The 17,850-nt window shown below is 39.0% G+C and overlaps 1 protein-coding gene across 1 annotated transcript; it reads right to left on the reverse strand.

The window, feature by feature from the left end:
• Window positions 1-395: 395 nt before the first annotated feature.
• FSD1L (fibronectin type III and SPRY domain containing 1-like) lies at window positions 396-17,327 on the reverse strand (the record flags this gene model as incomplete). The annotated part of the gene is made up of 9 exons (XM_010182793.1): window positions 396-488; window positions 2,170-2,258; window positions 2,589-2,840; window positions 3,290-3,387; window positions 5,764-5,796; window positions 7,872-7,998; window positions 13,893-13,991; window positions 14,314-14,523; window positions 17,206-17,327. Coding segments are annotated over 9 exons (1,123 nt in total), but the record flags the coding sequence as incomplete, so codon positions are not given.
• Window positions 17,328-17,850: the final 523 nt, after the last annotated feature.

Genomic DNA, 17,850 nt, shown 5'->3' on the forward strand with positions numbered 1-17,850 from the left:
TAATGTAATTCATGTTAGAAGAGCTAAGAAACTTACATTCTTCACAAAAAAATAATATTCATAACAAAATTAATTTTAAAGTCCGTAACAAAATACTAAAATACAGTATTAGAAAAGTACACAGTTACAGTTTTTGATGTCCCCACTTATTTTTCAAATAGGCAACAGTTCAATTTTCTGTCTGACACTTCTGTCTGGATTCACAGTACGTTCCTAACACTTTAGATCCAAACCTTTGCACTATTGGTACCCAAGCCTTAAAACAGCAGTAGGTAGCAAAACCAGTTTAATCCAATACTCACAAGCTTCTGTGAGCAGCAGCTACACCGAAAAAAAAAACCAACAGAAATGTTTAACAGACCACTATATTTCTATTGAGTATCATTTAAGCTGTTTCAGGCGTTAAAATCATTTTTACTTTTCTGTAGCACATGCACAAATGTTGGCACCTGCAATCCAGTACTCACTGTAAGTCCCCCCCACCACACCTAAGGGAGAAAAAAAAATAAAATCAATAATCTTAATATTTTGAAGCATTCCACAATGCAGTTAACATGAAACTTATCCTACAGCTGCATTTTTCTTCTCTCTTGCTTTCTAGTCACAGCATTTTGTAAAACATCCTAATGATACACAAGCTAATTTTTAAGACCATAAATTCAAAGATGCTCACATACTATGCTTTATGACTCTAAATTTATAACCAAGTCTAAGATATAATGCTAAAAGACTTGCTCCTAGTTGGAAAACTTTGAAGACTGATGTGCTGGCCACAAGCACTTAGACTGACAATGAAAAGCAATATACTCACTATACTCCCGTGTCTGAAAGCAGTGCTTATTTTTGGTATGACATGGCAGAATTATGTCAATGTAAGCATAGTACAAAAAACTAAAAAAATTAAATTTTGAGAAGTTTCAGGGGCACAGGTGTCAGTGACCTCTATTCTACAACTGATTACATGAAAGAATGCATCTCTCACAGTAGTGGCTGTAAGAGATATAGACTAATATGCTAAGTGTGGTAAGCAAATGTTTCCTTGGATGCCTTCAGAACAGACTTTGTGAGTGAGCCTTCCCAAGGTATACATTCAAGAGTCAGAGGGACGACTCAGGCATATATCCCAACAGATCTGAAGCTATTCTGTTCGCCATATGTTGCAAAGGATTGGTAAGACAACTAGCTTAGTCACCTCCCAATAAACAGCTACTGAAAATCTAGACTCCTAGTATCTGTACATCTAGCCAACAATAGAAATTGTGAAAGGAATTCTGCCAGATACAAGTGAAAAATTAGGTGTTTGGATATGTTAGTTGTAAAGCTGCCTGGGCAAGTTACTACTTTGTCATTTCAATGGAAGAATAACTTAATTAATTGGCCTGATCACACTTTAAAATTACCATTCTGTGCTTTCTGTGTGTGGAATTACAAGAGCTGAATATCAGTGCCTAGGCTGCTGAGCTTTTAGTGTGAACTAGTATGCTAACCTCCCTCAGATTCCTAAGTTTGCCCAGCTCTATACCCTGCTCCCAAAGCATGATGCACTTGGTGGCACCTTATAACGCAGCTGGGGCCTCCAAATTTAGCTACTTAAATGAATTACTTAAACCCTTACAGGAAAATGAACATGCAGTAACAAACCATTTTCCCAGGTATATTTTGCAAGATTTGAGTCCTTAGAATTATAGCAAGTTTTCACCGATTAGCTTAGAGCCAGAAAAAGGCTATGCAGACTAGTGAAGTGACTGGCAAGAAAATTCCACTGAGCTTTCTAAGATTAGAAAGCTAGAATCTTGCATCTCAGAGAGAAGCATCTGGTGGTGTTCTGTCTCATGACACTTGCTCTGACAGCTCACAGCTTCCTGGGCTCCTATCTGCATCAGTTCAGGTCAATTATTGTAGCAGACTCACCAGCTACCAGAATGTGCTATTAATTTACCCTACAAAAATTTAATTACTTTTATTTACATAGCTGAGACATCCACGCGCAGAATTCCCCTACTGGTGTGCTATTACAAGCATGAGTTGAAATAAAAAAGAAAACAGTTAAACATTTAAAAAAGTTATTAGTCAGCCAAAACCAGTGCTCCAAGTTTCCTCCTTAAAAAAGAAAAGTCTTCAGTAAAATAAATTCAGTCCTAGAAACCAATCAAAATTTTAGATACTTACTGTGAATGCAGGCAGTAATGGTTGGGTAAACTTTGTTCTGAAGGTGTGTAACAGCTCCTTTGCGTTTGCATTATAAAATGCAAACTCACCTAAAAGAGTCAGGAAACAAGTTGAAATACACGTTTAAAGGCTATTGTTGCCTTTAAAGGCTATATGTGTAACTTCTTGTAAAATTTATTCTTTTCTAGAGACAGGTTTCCAGAACACACTAAATACAGTCCACAGGACTGAAGCAGCTCTGTCACACAGTTGAACCCAGGTCCTTTGACATTACAAGCACTATTACACAAACAGCTCTGGTCCTTATTTTCAAAAGAGACTAACAATCTGGAAGTAATGTACATTAGCATTGTACTGCTTCAAATTGTCACGGGCAGGTAACTAAATTGTTAGCCAAATCTCATAAGACTGTCATTTACCTCCATCAAAGTCGCAGTATACTCCTATTCTGTCTGGAACAGGTATATCTAGAGTCTTGGTTTTATTATTATGTTTTGCTGAAAATGTAGTTTGCAGCCAGTTGTTGATATGGATGCACCAGCTTGAATTAGTCTTTCCCAGTTGGTCAAATTTCCCCAGGTTTTTATATGTTACTCCCACACTGTAGGATTTGCAGTCCTTCTGGGCTCTGACTTCCCAGTAATGCTGTCCATCTTCAACAGCAGTGTCTCCTAACAAAAAAAACCCCTCGAAACGTTTAGTTGCTATAATTAAGTGTACCTTACAATGCTTGCTTCCTCACCAGTGATCTCTTCTCCATTTTATTTTAACTTAAAAGGCTTAGAAATACAAATATCTGAACTATACAGAACAAAAATAATTAATCTACAAGAAAATAGAATGAGTTTTTACTTACACTCACTGATATGAGATATATTGACATCAATTCACATTTAATAGCAGTGAATGTCAGACACTAAGAGCTTTGTAATGAAGAGGTTCAAAAGACTCGAAGACACCCACTGTAGCATGAAACTGGTGTTACAAAAGCAAAACAACCTCTGTGCAGGACAGCATTGAGTACAGAGCCTTGAATTATCACAAATTTTCCCTCAAATTCTTACCTAATCTGCCCTTCCACTGCATTACATGTCTAGCAGAGGTGAAAAGTTCATCTTACCCAACACTGTGTATGATTCACCAGTAAAACGATCTCTGCTGCCCCTCGCTGAGGATCTTGTGCTAATGGATGTCCTCTTTGGAGACGGTGCACCACTTCTAAGAAGAAATGAATCAAGATTTGGATGTGATAACAGAAACACTCAAACAAGTTCTCACAAGTCAATTAGGGTGCAATAAACATACACAAGCTATTGAAAGGACATTTAATTCAGCCACTTAACACCTCTAACAGTATGGATACACAAGTACTGAGAAAGAAGAGATGGCAGCCAGAATAAAACACAAGACATTGTAACAAGCAAGTTCAGAAGGAGCTAAGAAAGGAAACAGGAGGAAAAAGAGCAGATGTGTGGCATATCATTTGAATGAACACCTGCACAAACCAGTGGGTCACCTGTACTACACAGAGCTTTAGGGAATTCATGCTTTTGGTTTTCCACATAAGATTTCTAATAAATCTTGTAGATAAGGATGAATATACTGCTGATATTCAATACCAAAATACCTACTTTTCACTAGAATTTAAATATCAGTGAACGTTGAAAATAACATCAGTTTTGTTAAAGGAAGGTTTTTCAGCACATGTATAGCTTGTATAAGCAATGACTGAAATCCCAGTAAAAAGTGTAATCCGATGAAGAATGAAAGGACTAAAACTGTGATAATTTTATTTCAGAACACTAACACTGAAGATGATGCAAATCCCAAGAGTGTCAACTCTAAACACAATTTATACTAAAAAAAAAAAGTAGTGAGACTTCCAAAGTTTAATGCATCACAGCTCTCTTCCAAAAAACCTCCAACAAAAACAACAACAACAAAACAACACACCAAACACCAGAAAAGAATACTAACGTGTGGGTGAGAACTTTATTTTATTATGTTACCTCTATCAAAGACTACAGAACATACTAATAAAAATAATTCCTAGCAATTTAAATATTAAACAAAATGAAGGCTATTTGCAAATTACAGTGAATATTAAACCTCAGTAGCCAGGGAATCACAACTGGTTACTATTTTAAAGGCAATCAGTAGCAAAGAATTTTAACTTCTCAGAAATAGCTATGCAGTTTAGAGTTTAATTTCACTGAGAAAAAATGAAAAGTATAAAATAAGACACCGAAATACAAGTGTGAAGTAATTTCCAAAACCTCATCCTCTGTAGCCTACTCCAGATTAGCCTCAGAAGAACTACCACACACAAAAGAAGGTTCTCTCTCCAAATTTTCCTTCAGCTATAATTTGGAAAAGCTGATTTCTACTTAAATGTCCACTAAAACAGTAAAGTTTAACTTGCTTCCTTTCTGATTCATTCAACACTGATTTCAAGTTTCCTGGAAAAGTTCTCAAATACCATTTCATAAAGGGTTAGAAAATGTCCCTTTTCCCTAATACCTTCATTAAAATAAAATCACATGGGAATCAAAAGCTGGGTGCTATTAAGCTGTAATACGTAAGTATGCTAGAGTCTCTGGTTTCTCTTCATGACTTTTGTCATTGTTTTATTCCAGTTACAGCAGTCTACAAGAAATCACTAATAACAAGGCCATCTACTTTACCACCACTGTTTACCATATAAATTTGGCAGTACTCATCAGAAGACAACTAAGCTTCTAAATTGCTTGCAAGAGTTACATGAATGTTGTGCAGGTGCAACACATCACATGCTTCTGAATTGTGTTAACATGGAGGAAGCTGTAGTTTACTTACCAAAGAAAAAAGTAACAAGTGTTAGCATGAAAAAAATGGCAAAACCAAAAATTAAAGCATAATTTCAGGGGGAACCATCACTCTTTGTAGATTCCATCCTGCTTCAAGTGCATCAGAGATCATTCACTCACACTTCCAGCAAAAGCTGCTAAAATCTTTCTAGTAGATTCAGTATAATGAGTTATGGAGAAAGCAGTATGGCCATTTAGAGAACCACCATAAGAAAAATGCAGGTCCTTTGCTAGTATTTCTCAAAGTTAGGAAGACATTAAAAGGTCCTTGGTATCATTTACTTTTTAAGTCTTCTGTAAATGGCCACGGCATGTGCTTTGTCCACTCAAAATCTAACAGCCTTTAACAGTTCATATAATGACATTAAATATTTGGTATAAAAATTTTAAAAAACAGTTTAGCGTGCCATTATGTGCCAGAAGGCAAAGTAAGCATCAATATATCTGTAAATGACAGGGATCTTTGTATCAACAATAGAACACATAACACTCTTCCAACTGTTGCAAGTCAGGTCTCCCACACACTAGGACACATCCTTCCAGGAATACTCTGTTCTAGTCACTGGAAAATATATATGTAATCTCTATGAATCCAAATTAAACTTCTAAGTAATTTTTTAAAGCATGTGTGTACTGTTACTGATAAAGGCTATTAGATTTATTTCTCACTACATCAAGCAAAGGTAAGTAGCATAGACTTCCAGCAAAACCAGGTGCTAGGTCCTAGGAATAAGAGATATATTGTCACCTTCTATTGCTCTTCAGTAGAAGATTATGGCCACTGTCGACAGAAATAAGTAGTCATTAAACAACTGTTCTATTACTACAGTAAATTATCCCAATTTTTAAGATGCCACTTTAAACATATCCTACCATGCCTCTGGCACTATATGCCCATAAGGAAGTATTTGTTCATAGATTATCTCAAGCAGTGCCCATTATACCAAAAAGTGCATATTGAAAGTAAATTAATTGTCTTTGAGGAAGAAGGAGCCAGTTCTGTGGACAACGTAAGAGCAATGGACACTGTTCTCACTCTGGCTTTAGCAAGGCTTTTGACCCATTCCCACACAGTATCCCTATTATGGTTTAAGGGTTAACAGCCTGAAAGGGAAGGACAGGTGGTGTCTGTAGGACCCTGGGGGGTCCGAGATCAGTGCTGTTCCCTCCCCTTTCTGGCCACAGTCTATAACCAACCGAGGCCCGAAGTTTCCAGGGCTTTTCCTGGCTTCCTGGGCTGCTTCCTGTCGCATCTTGGGATGGCTGGGGCTACCTCCACGTGCTCGGCAGCATCCACCACCATCCGCTCTCGGTACCACTGCAGTCCCTGGTGATGAGTCACAGCGGTCACAGCAGCCATGAGGCACTGCTTGGACACTTCCACTCAGGACTACTGGGATTGGGTTCTGTATATAGTTAAATATCATTTGTCCCTTAGTAATTCCCTTTTCCTTCCCCCCATTGTTTTTTATTAAACTTGCTACAGTCTTAACTTCCAACCTTGTGTGAAGCATCTTTTTCTCTATTCCCTTTTTTTTTTAATCCTTCCCTGGGAGGGTAGGGGACAATAGAGAGAAAATCCTGCTCCCTGGGCTTGCCCTGAGCCTTAAACGGAGACAATCCCCAAATGTCAAGAGGTGAGATGCAGACTGGGTAGTGGGCCATAACCTGTGTACAGAATCAGCTGAACACCAGGGTCAAAGCTATGGATAGTGTTCTCCAGATGAGAGAACCCCACGCAACAGAACAGGCTGGAGGACAACTGACGAAAGAGCAATTCTGCTGAAAAGCAGCTGTGAGTCTTGGTGGACAACAGGAGTGACAACAGGTGGACAACACACTGCACCCTTGTGGCAGAGGTGGCCGACCATATACTGGGTTGTAGCAGCAAGAGAACAATGAGGTGGCCAAGGCAAGTGACTGTTGCTCTTGATTGGACACTTGTTGGACTGAGCCTGAAGTCCTGTGTCATGGTCAGGGCTCATTAGAACCTCCTTCCTGCATGCTGGAGCAGGTTTGCTGGAAGGACCTGTGGCCCCATGGGGGACTCATGCCAGAGCAGTCTGTTCCTGAAGGACTGCACCCCATGGTAAGGACCCATGCTAGAGCAGTTTGTGAAGGACTGTCTCCCATGCGTGGGGCCCCAGACTGGAGCAGAAAAGCATGAGAAAGAAGGAGCTGCAGAGACAAAGTATGATGAACTAACCACAACCCTCATTCTGCATCCTCCTGTGCTGCTGGAGGGGAGGAGGTAGAGAAGTTGGAAGTGAAGTGGAAAGTGGGCAAAAGGGGGTGGTGGGGGGGAAGGTGTTTTGAGATTTGTTCTTATTTCTCATTATCCTACTCTGACAGGCAGAGTCACTTGATCGGGAGTGAACTAGTTGAAATTTCCCCAAGTCAAGTCTGTTTTGCCTGTGACAGTAATTGCAGAGGGATCTCCCTGTCCTTATCTCAACCCACAAGCCTTTTAACGTATTTTCTCTCCCACTGTCCAGTGGAGGAGGAGAAGCAATAAAACAGCTTGATGGGCACCTGGTGGCTAGCAAAGGTCAGCCCACCACATCTACAAATTATTTTAGTACCTTGAATGACACCTTAATAAATGTATTTTAAAAGACTTAAACTCTATTTAATGATTAAGATGCATTCCTAATAGCTTCCATAAATAGCCTACACATCTGTGTGACAGGGAAGGGAAATAAAGAAAAAAATATTAAAATTTATCCTAGAAAGAGATTTCTGAGTGAAAATTGTTTTGGTGTCTCACCGTCTTCAAGTATTTTTATTCTCTGCTCTTCCCTTAATTGCTAGGTAAGACATCACAGACAATGTAAACATTTACAAAACAGTTCTGACCTGCTTTTGTTTTCCTTTCCTTTTACTTTTTCTTGGCCTTTGCCTCCAGTAGGATCCCATTCAACATAGGTATCTTCAACTTTCAAGTTCAGATGAGATGAAGTACTGTCCAAACTGAACACAAATGCTGGTAAAGACAAAATGCAAAACACTGACATGGTATAATGCTCTCTCCCAACAGTGGCTATTCCTATAAAACTATAGAAGCAGTAGTGAAATTGTAACAGAGCACTATTCAACTTCATAGAATCATCAGCTTTAGTATAAAGCTTGTAATCAAAGTAAGGAGCCCTTTTAAATAAATCCCAACTGTATATGCTGAAGGTAGACATTACATCAAAGTAAGTTTTTTCATCTTTATAATGCAGCAGTATCAGTAATTAAACTCAGCTAGTGCTTTCTCCTAGATACAGCTTACTCCCTACATTCTTACAATCATGAATGATTTTAAAAAGTATGCTCATTTTCCACACTCTGCAGCACTCATTCTCCAACAAAGTGTTTATGGTTGTCCTGGTTTTGCTGGGACTGAATTGTAGAATCCCTTTTAATGCTTCAGCCAGAACTGGATTTTTCAGACAGAAGGCCTTCAGCTTTAATGAGCTTTGGCCCGAACAGAATTCTTCTTGTTATGAAGTTGATAAAGGTTATTGTTTTAATTTTGCTGGCATGTATCTGTTTCCTCAAGGTTCTGCCTGCACCTGTGGTTACAGTTTCTTTTAGTTTTTTTCTTCTCTCTGCACAAGAGAAAAGGCAGGGAAAGCAAGAGCCCAGAGGCTCTCTGGGATAGGTGATCCAGGACAGATGGTCCAGGTCTGATCCAAGATGACCAGTACAGATGTATTCTGTCCCGTTAAAGTCACACTCACTATTAACTGGGGAGCTTGCAGGGTACGACCCCTTCACATCCCTTTCACATCCCCTCCTGCTTCTTTTTCGGCCCCTTCGATCCCTTCCCTTCATGATGGCAGCCCGTATCAGTTCCTGAGGCTTACCCCTCCTATTGCACTGTTGTTGGCTTATGGCCAGCGGCTTGTTGTTTGTGAGCTAAGTATAACTTTAACTGCTTTATTACCGTTGCTCCTACTCTTGTTACAGTTAATTGGCATTATTATTATTTAAGTTTGGGTTGTTTTAGTTATTAAATAGTCTTTATCTCAACTGATGAGTTATTTTATTTTTACTCTCCCAATTCTCTCCCCCATCCCACCAGGAAGGGGGCAAGTGAGGACGCGCACTTTCGTGGTGTTTGGATGTTTGCCAGGTTAAACCACAACAGTCCTTTTTGGCACCCAACATGGGGCAGAAAGTGATTTATTTGGCACCCAATTAAAATAGCTTATTTGGAAGAACTGTAGGCTTGTAATCCAAGTGTCTCAAAAATCTGGGATAAATACTGATTCTGACTAGGCTGTATATTGTGCTAGTTTAATAGTGGGACATAATGGTGACTATTTTGCTCTCAAAACTGTGGCACTGGTTCCTAGGGTTGTGTTATGTAACATTTTGTTTGCAATTCCTGGTTGTAGCGGTGGTGTTTATCATTCTGCGGCTCTGTGGTATGCAATGTTTACACTAAGGCTTCCTTATCTCTGGGCTTAGTTTTGGAAGCTTTTTTTTAACCTCTGGCTCCACCTGCTGGCGATTGTTACCAACTAGACTTTCCTTTCATCAGCCAACATGTGACCAAGCCATTCTTTGACCACCTCCTGCTGGACCACTCCGCAACTCTGGCTACCCAAACCTAAGCAAAAGGTGTCAAGACTGCCTCAGCCAATGCAACAAAATCTCCAGCTAAGCAGACCCAAGTGCTGAGTACTACGGTTACTCAGACCTCATCAGAAGGTGTTGCAGCTACACCAGCAAAACAACCTGTGCTGGTATCAGTCACCCGTGCAAAGAAGGCACAGAAAACAGCTCCTGATGCTGATCCTGATCCAGCTCCAGATCCTGTTCCTGCTTCAGCTCCTACTCCTGCCCCAGCAGTAAGAGTCGAAGATAAGGAAACAACTTATTTTGAGAGAAGGTTGCAGGAAGATACACGCAGGGTATGACAACGTTAAAGAAGGGCCATCACAGGAATGGATGAGGGAGGTATATGAATGAGAGAGACCCATCACCAGGGAGCAGGAAGACTGCACTGTTTCAGAATTGGCAGGTGAGTTTAGAATTCAGCCACAAGAAGAGATAGATCCTGATACGCCTCGCCTAGAAACATTTCCAGAGAAAAAAGAAACTAGAGCCAAGGAGATAACTGCTACCTGCTTAACCACAAAATTGCTGCAGAATGTACAAAAAAATTTTACTTATCATCCAGGTGATACTATTACTGCCTGGATGATACGAGGTTGGGTCAATGAAGCTGATAGCATAGAAGCTGATAATAAACAAACCAGGCAACTGGTATTACTTGCCAGGGAAGGAGGCACTGACAAGGCACTTGCTATGGGTGAAAGACCCTGCTGGAGCCTCTGGAAGTGGATTTTGGTAGCTGTGAGAATAAGATTTCCTTACAAGGACCACCTTATCTGTACACTGGTTAAATGGCCTACCATAAAGGTATTCAGTACCTGAGGGAATTAGCTGTGGTAGAGTTGATTTATGATTTCCAGATTGATCATCAGAAAACCATAGACCCAGACACAGTTGAGTGTAAACCACCTATGTGGTGAAAGGTTGTACAGGGTGCAGCAGCATCATAGGTCAACTAATTGGCAGCAATCAAAGGGAAAGATGGAGGGTTGCCAAAGGTGATGAGGTAACTGATCTCCTCCAAGATGATTATATTCTCTTTTCCTTCATAAAAGCTTGTGTTTCAGTTGCGGAGAAACTGGTCCAGTGACTCGATAATAGATTTTTCTCACCACAAAGTATGGACTCATATCTCAGCAATCAAGAAGAAACACTCTCCTGGTAAATTTGTTCAAGGGAGATGCTACACCTTACAAGGTACCCTATGGGTTTTTTTTGTGTGACCATGGAGAATACATGAGGAAGCGAGAGGGAAAACCCACCTTGACCCAAGAGAAACAGGTACATGAACCGAAAGGAAAGTCCACCACAAGTGGAAGTCCTTTCAAGCAAATTGCTGCTCCAGTCTCCAGTGAACAGTTCCCCAGACACGTGGAAGAACTGGTTTTAATCCTAATTCTAGGAGTGGTCATAATACTAACCCATTTGTTGATAGCAGGTACATTTGTGCTCAGTATTAGAGGTGCCCTGCCTCCAGCCAGGTGGAGGAGAGAGATAACCATGTTTATCAGACTGTATGAATTCAATGGCCTGGCACATCAGAATCAAAGGAGTATAAAGCTCTAGTGGACACTAGTGCAAAATACACAATAATTTCATCAAATTATAAAGGGACAGAATCCATTTCTGTTTCTGAAGTGACTGGGGGATCCCAAGAACTGACTGTATTAGAAGTTGAAATAAGCCTAACTGGCAGTGGGTGGCAAAAGCACCTTATTGTGACTGGTCCAGATGCTCTGTGCATTTGTGGCATAGAATGTCTTAGCAGAGGGTATTTCAAAGACCCAAAAAGGTGCCAGTAGGCATTTGGTACTGTAGTGGTAGAAATTGATGATGTTGAACAGCTGTCTACCTCTCTGGTCTCTCAGATGACCCTTCTATTGTTGAACTGCAGAGGGTCAAGGGACAAAAGGTCTACTGCTACTACAGCAGTGAATCGTCAGCAGTATCACACCAATAGAGACTCTTTGACCCCTATTCATCAACTGGAGAGTCACGAGGTGATTAGCAAAACTCATTCACTCTTTAATGGCCATTATGGCCAGTGCGAAAGCCTTAATGAAGTTACACCACCGCTGAGTGCTGCTATGCTAGACATGATAGAACTTAAGTATGAACTGGAGTGAAAGGCAGCTACAATTGACATTGCTAATGCCTTTTTCTGTATTCCTTTGGTGGCAGAGCGCAGGCCACAGTTTGCTTACACCTGAAGAACTGTCCAGTGCACTTGGCAACAATTGCCCCAGAGGTGGAAACATAGTTCCACTATTTGCTACAGACCGGTCCAGACTGCACTGGAAAAGGGCAATGCTCCAGAACACTTGCAATACATTGGCGACGTCATCATATGGGGTAACATAGCAGAAATTTATGAGAAAGGGAAGAAAATAATCCATATTCTTCTGGAAGCTGGTTTTGCCATAAAACAAAGAAAGGTCAAGGGCCTTGCACAAGAGATTCAGTTCTTAGGAGTAAAATGGCAAGATGCCAGATCCCAATGGACATTAATCAACAAGATAATGGCCGTGCCTCCACCAACTAATAAAAGAGAGACAAACCTTCTTAGGGACTTTAGGTTTTTGAAAAAAAACACATTCCAAACTACAGCCAGACAATAAGCTCACTCCATCACATGACTCAGAAGAAGAGTGATTTCAAATGGGGTCCCGAACAATGACATTTGAATAAATTAAACTGGAGACTGTTCATGCAGTAACTCTGGGACCAGTCCAAACAGCACCAGAGTTAAAAATGTGCTCTACACTGCAGCTGGAGACAATAGTCCCACCTGGAGTTTTTGACAGAAAGGACCAGGGAAAACTCAAGGTTGACCACTAGGACTTGAGTTGAAAATACAGAGGATCAGAAGCCCACAACACTCCAATTATAAGAGAGATATTAGCAGCAATGAAGAAGTTCAAGCTATTTCAGAAGTAACTGGCACTGAAACACAGCTTCTCTTAGCACCACGACTGCAGACCTGGAGAATACTAAACTGACAGGGTAGCACATACAGGCAAAGTTGAATTGTGAAGTCAATTGCAGACACAGGAACAGCAGAGGATACACGACACCAGAAGAGACTTGGTATTTGCTGTAGCCAAGTCTTTCATCGAAGAAAACAAAACTAATACAACATGCCAAGTCTTCTAAAGATGTTTACTTACAGACTATTCCATAAGTGTCCTAATTTTTCTGATTGTGAAAGAAAGTATATTCAAGATGATGAGTTTAGAGCTCAGCAAGTCTAAAAACAGTAAGCATATGGACAAGGATACTGAGTTTCCATGGGCTGATGATTGAAGAAAGTAAACTAAATGTTCACATAGAAATAACAAAAATAATATGGGAAGCATGATAACTGCTCAAAAAAATAAAAATCAGAATTATTTTTCTGGTAATGGAATAAGGAATGTAAGTGGCTATTAAATGGATACTATGTATCCAACTGTTACTTGAGAATATTAAAGTGTTTTAGAAAAGTTACCAGAAGGCACATCAGCTCATTCAAATTGCATATAGCTTTGTTTTTACGAAGTAACGTGCACAAGTAACAGAATATATATTTTAATTATCCAGTGCATATCAGTCATTTTGCCCTTCACACTACAGACTTTGCTATAATTAAAGCCTCAGGACCATTATTTCCATCACAAAACATCACTACAACAAAATTTTTTTTCCAGTTTATTTACAAAACAATGTTAGGAAGCCACCATCCTCAGACCAACTGATCTCTAACACAATGACTTAATAACTTTACCAATATGGAGCTGCCTATATTTAAGTATTGACAGGGACTAGAATCTACAACTACAAAGTCAAAAAAATCCTTTTCAGGACCTTCCATTTACAGAAAGCTATTACCTGTCACATACTGAATACCAATGACCAGCCAACTACACACTAACTGTTTAGATGCCCTAAGAGTCCTACTGATGCTCAGCCACAATGTTCATCTTCTCTCGCTACATGCTGGCATGATGTAGCAGCACATAATACTGTCAACCCACAGATCATAAATACCCATGTCAAGCTCTGCTGGAGAAAGTTACATCACTACCTAATTTTTTTGCCTAAATGCTAAAAGGCCAGCTTTGTATCAATAAGCTTCTTAATCCTTTACAGAAATGGTTGTTTACCTTTTCAGTTAATGGCACATTTTCAGCAGTGCTCATACAGAAACAGACTGAACATACAATTTTCTATATGACTGCAGGACAGTAAGGGTTTTCATTACATCTAAAGTTAGTGTCTTTCAAATCTTACCTTTGGTTTCCAGAGTCACAGGATCAGAATATTCCCCTGCCACAGCCTTGTTGCAAGCTTGTACTCTAAGATTCATGTATTTTGTATCAAATTTCAGACCTAAAAGTGAATGTTTAGAAACTCAAATTGAGATTAATTACTGACAATTTTTACAAGACTAAAATCTATTCCATGTAGCTGTCTTCCATTTATTTTAGTCTGTAAAAAACAAGCTAAAATATCAATGTGAACTTCATTTAACATGTTTTTTTTACCAAAAAAGTCAAAATAAAAGGCAGAGCTATTTATTGCACAAAGCACCCAAGACTCACGTGAAACAATGGAAGCTTCATTACATGCAGAAAAACACATATTTTGCAAAACTTCCAAGTATAAAGAATTTTATCAATATTCTTGGTTTTGAAGGATAAAAAACCTTTACCTGATAGTGTATACTCAGTAGCTTTAATATAGTCTATCAGTTCCCAACGCTGTTCACCTTTCACTCGAGGAAGCCCATCAAAGTTGGTTTTCCTGTATTCCAATACAAAATGATCAATTCTGCTGTCTTCTTCAGGCATTCTCCATGATACTGTTATACAGTTATCAGCCACCACACAGGCTGCTAGATCTATCTCTGGAGCTTTAGGGACTGCAGAAAGACAAATATAAACATCAGTTAAGAAGAGAATCGAGTGAATATTAATTTGTTCTCCTTTGATTTATAGGGTTCAGAACCTGCCCTTGGCCCAGTAACACATGCCTTTTAAAGGATCTAGTCCATTAGCAAAGCACAACGGAAGACTAATCATATCATTTTCACTTAACATTCATTTCACAAAACAAAAAGTATGTGAGACTTCTGCCAACTGCTTGTAAAATGCTTCATGTGCCTCTTCAGTCTGGTTGGGTGGTCTATAACAGACTCCCAGTAGGATATCTGCCTTATTGGTCTTCCCCCTCATCCTTACCATAAGCACTCAACCTTATCTTCACAACTGTTGAGCTCTACACAATCAGAACACTTCCTAACATACAAAGCTACCACCTCTCCTTCCTTGCCTATCCCCTTCTGAAGAGCAGCACTCCAGTCATGAAAGTCATCCTGTTGCAGTCAAGAGAAAATTTTGGTTGATTAAAATGGGTAGATATGTGTTTAAGCTGTAGAGTTAAAAGAACACTTTGACCGATCAAGGTAATTAAAGTAGGTTGATGATGAAGTAGCAAGAATAAGTATTTGTTTGTATAAGTACTTAGAGGAGGTACGTACCATGTTCAAGAGAAAAATACTTATGATAAGAATTAAACAATAGCATACAGGATAATAGCTGTGGTCAGACAATCATAACAGTAGGCCATAACTTTTCTTTTCTCTCCATGTCAAAATTATATAGGGGTAAGCTTTTGAAATAATTCAATGTCTTATATGGCATGATAGTGAGGAACCAATCAAGGTAAAGGGCAAATTAAAAGGCGGATATTTTATGCATGCTTGTATAATTTCGCTTTGTTAAAAATGTACAAACAGACTGTGAAAATGTATGGGTGTTGGAGCACAATTAGAGGAGCTACCCTCTGTGTTTCCCCAGTGCTGCAATAAAGAAGTGCCTGCTTATCTGCAACTGCATAGATAAGTTTTCTTGTTGTGATTGCGACCCCGTCAACAATCCCACCATGTTTTGTGTGATGTTCTGTGACTTCACACCTTCCTGTCGTGATCTGTTCAAATATTTCCACCTAGAACTACTGAAACACACTTTTTTCTCCCTCACATCCCTGCAGTTTAAACTAAGCAGGAATTACACTGAAACTGGTCGTATAGGTCTAAAATGTTTGAGAACTAAAAAGCTGCACAGAAGAGACTGAAAACCAAAGTATTCAAATCTATACTGGTTTTCGTTGGGTCAGTTACCTTGCTTGACAGAGGCTCGTATGGTGCTACACTTCAGATTTGTGTTTATTTTTGTCATGGTATAAGCTATTAGATAAAGAGCCTTCCATATGTTTGGAGCAATCAAGTCTTCAGCATAATTCTGGCAAGCAGTGTTCAAATGCCTGCATTACCACAAAACCAAACTTGTTTTCAACTTTCCACACTTCCTACATCAGGATTTCCTGTCGTATGAATGCCTATCAATGCTCAGTACAATTTCTTCAGCAACAGTTTCAGCTACCAGTATTTGTGTCAGAGTAATTTGATAGCTTGGCACTACAGTAAAAGAAAGCAAGACTGATAGTTAATTTTTCTGTTAACAAATCAAAGGCCCAAACAATTTAAATTCCTATGTATCAGATAAGAAAAATGCATGTATAAGAAGGGCCATATGAAATAGTATCTTCACCTAGATACAAGACTCTGTTCATGCTTGCTGTTAGACCTTAACACTCCCATTCCTTTTAAACAAGTGCACTGTGATCAGCCTATCAAGCTTGTTCCTTTATTGATGAAATACAGAGCAGTGATTGCCACTCAGAGTCTAAGACTAAAATGTGAATTTCTGCCTAGACACTGGTAGCTATCCACTAGGAGTAATGTCAGTAATTTACCACACCTGTTACCACATACTGTATCTACAGCATACAAGATTAATGAGCAGAAATGTAAACTGATGCTGCCAAGTCCTTAACATATTGGGATTAGTGACCTAGAGATGAAACAATTTACACTCCTGCCACCAGTATTCTTGTCAATATGTTCTTGGTATCAGTCAAGGACAAAGTGGTTCAAATAGGAAAGCAATATGAATACAAGGACATGAAAGATATATACTGGAATGCTGCACCTAAGTTTTCTTTCAAACAGTAACAAACAGATGCATCAGTACACATTTTGTATTATGGTAATATCACTGCTCTAGTAGATCACCCCTCTCTTGCATTTCAGACTATATCAACCTTCTTTTAAGCAACATATTAGCTTACAGTTCCATGCATAACACTACTGCAGATGACTAGGACTTCAGAGCGTCACTAAATATCAGGCTAGCAGGTACAGTCTTGAGAAACTTAAGATAACTTCCAATAGTACAGAGGAACTGACAACTCAAGAAAAAACACAGTCTGAAAGACTCATTCTCACTTCTGAGCTCAATGCTACTTTCTGAAATGCTCTATTAGGTAGAAATTAACACAATAAAACTAGAAAAGTCTTTTACCCTCAAGGTATTCAGCTTAACATTCAATGAGTAAGAATGATTTTAGTACTTTGAAAAATTTGCTCGCGAGGGTACAAGAGGTATGGTTTTCTTTCGTTTGTTTGGTTTGGTCTGTTTTTTTAAAATAGAATAATTTATTAATGTAGTAACAAATTAAACTTATTGCATACAGTTTTTACCTGGCAAAAACTTTAAAGCCTGGAGCATACGCCTTTCCAGAGCGAAGTCCACCATCAAATGAGTCATACTATCACTGACCTTTGGTTTCAGAGATATCCGGAACGCTGAATCTGTTGTGACTCTAAAGTCAGGAAAGCCACATTAGCAGAATGTATTTTGCATTGTCTAAGTCCTATAGACATTTTCAAAAACAGCAATCAGATAATCCGTATTATTAATCTCAAACTGTTAGCCAAAATACTGATCAAAGACCAGAACATTTTTCTAACAGATAACTCTACCATTTAGCACAGACTCCACAATAGAAAGTTTTGCTAATGTGGCTGTATCGAAGAGAACATGGTGTGAGCTCCTAGTTGTTCCATATTACTAGACAAAGATATACTAGAATTAACTAAAGAAGAGCTGAAGACTTCTTTTACTAGTGGAAAAGCTTGGATAAGATATAAAACAAAACTCCTATCATTTTACACAAAATCAGGAAGAAAAATCTAAAGCACTGCAGAATCAGGATAATGTTTTATATTCTTAGAAATCTGAAACTTAAAACTTTAGTTTAAAAATGAATGAAGACTTCTGTTGGACAAAATCTACTCTTTAATTCTAAAGTGGAATGCATTTTCACATGTTAAATATTGCTCAGA

The sequence above is a fragment of the Mesitornis unicolor genome, unplaced genomic scaffold, assembly GCF_000695765.1.
Source record: "Mesitornis unicolor isolate BGI_N332 unplaced genomic scaffold, ASM69576v1 scaffold12904, whole genome shotgun sequence".
Lineage (NCBI taxonomy): Eukaryota > Metazoa > Chordata > Aves > Mesitornithiformes > Mesitornithidae > Mesitornis > Mesitornis unicolor.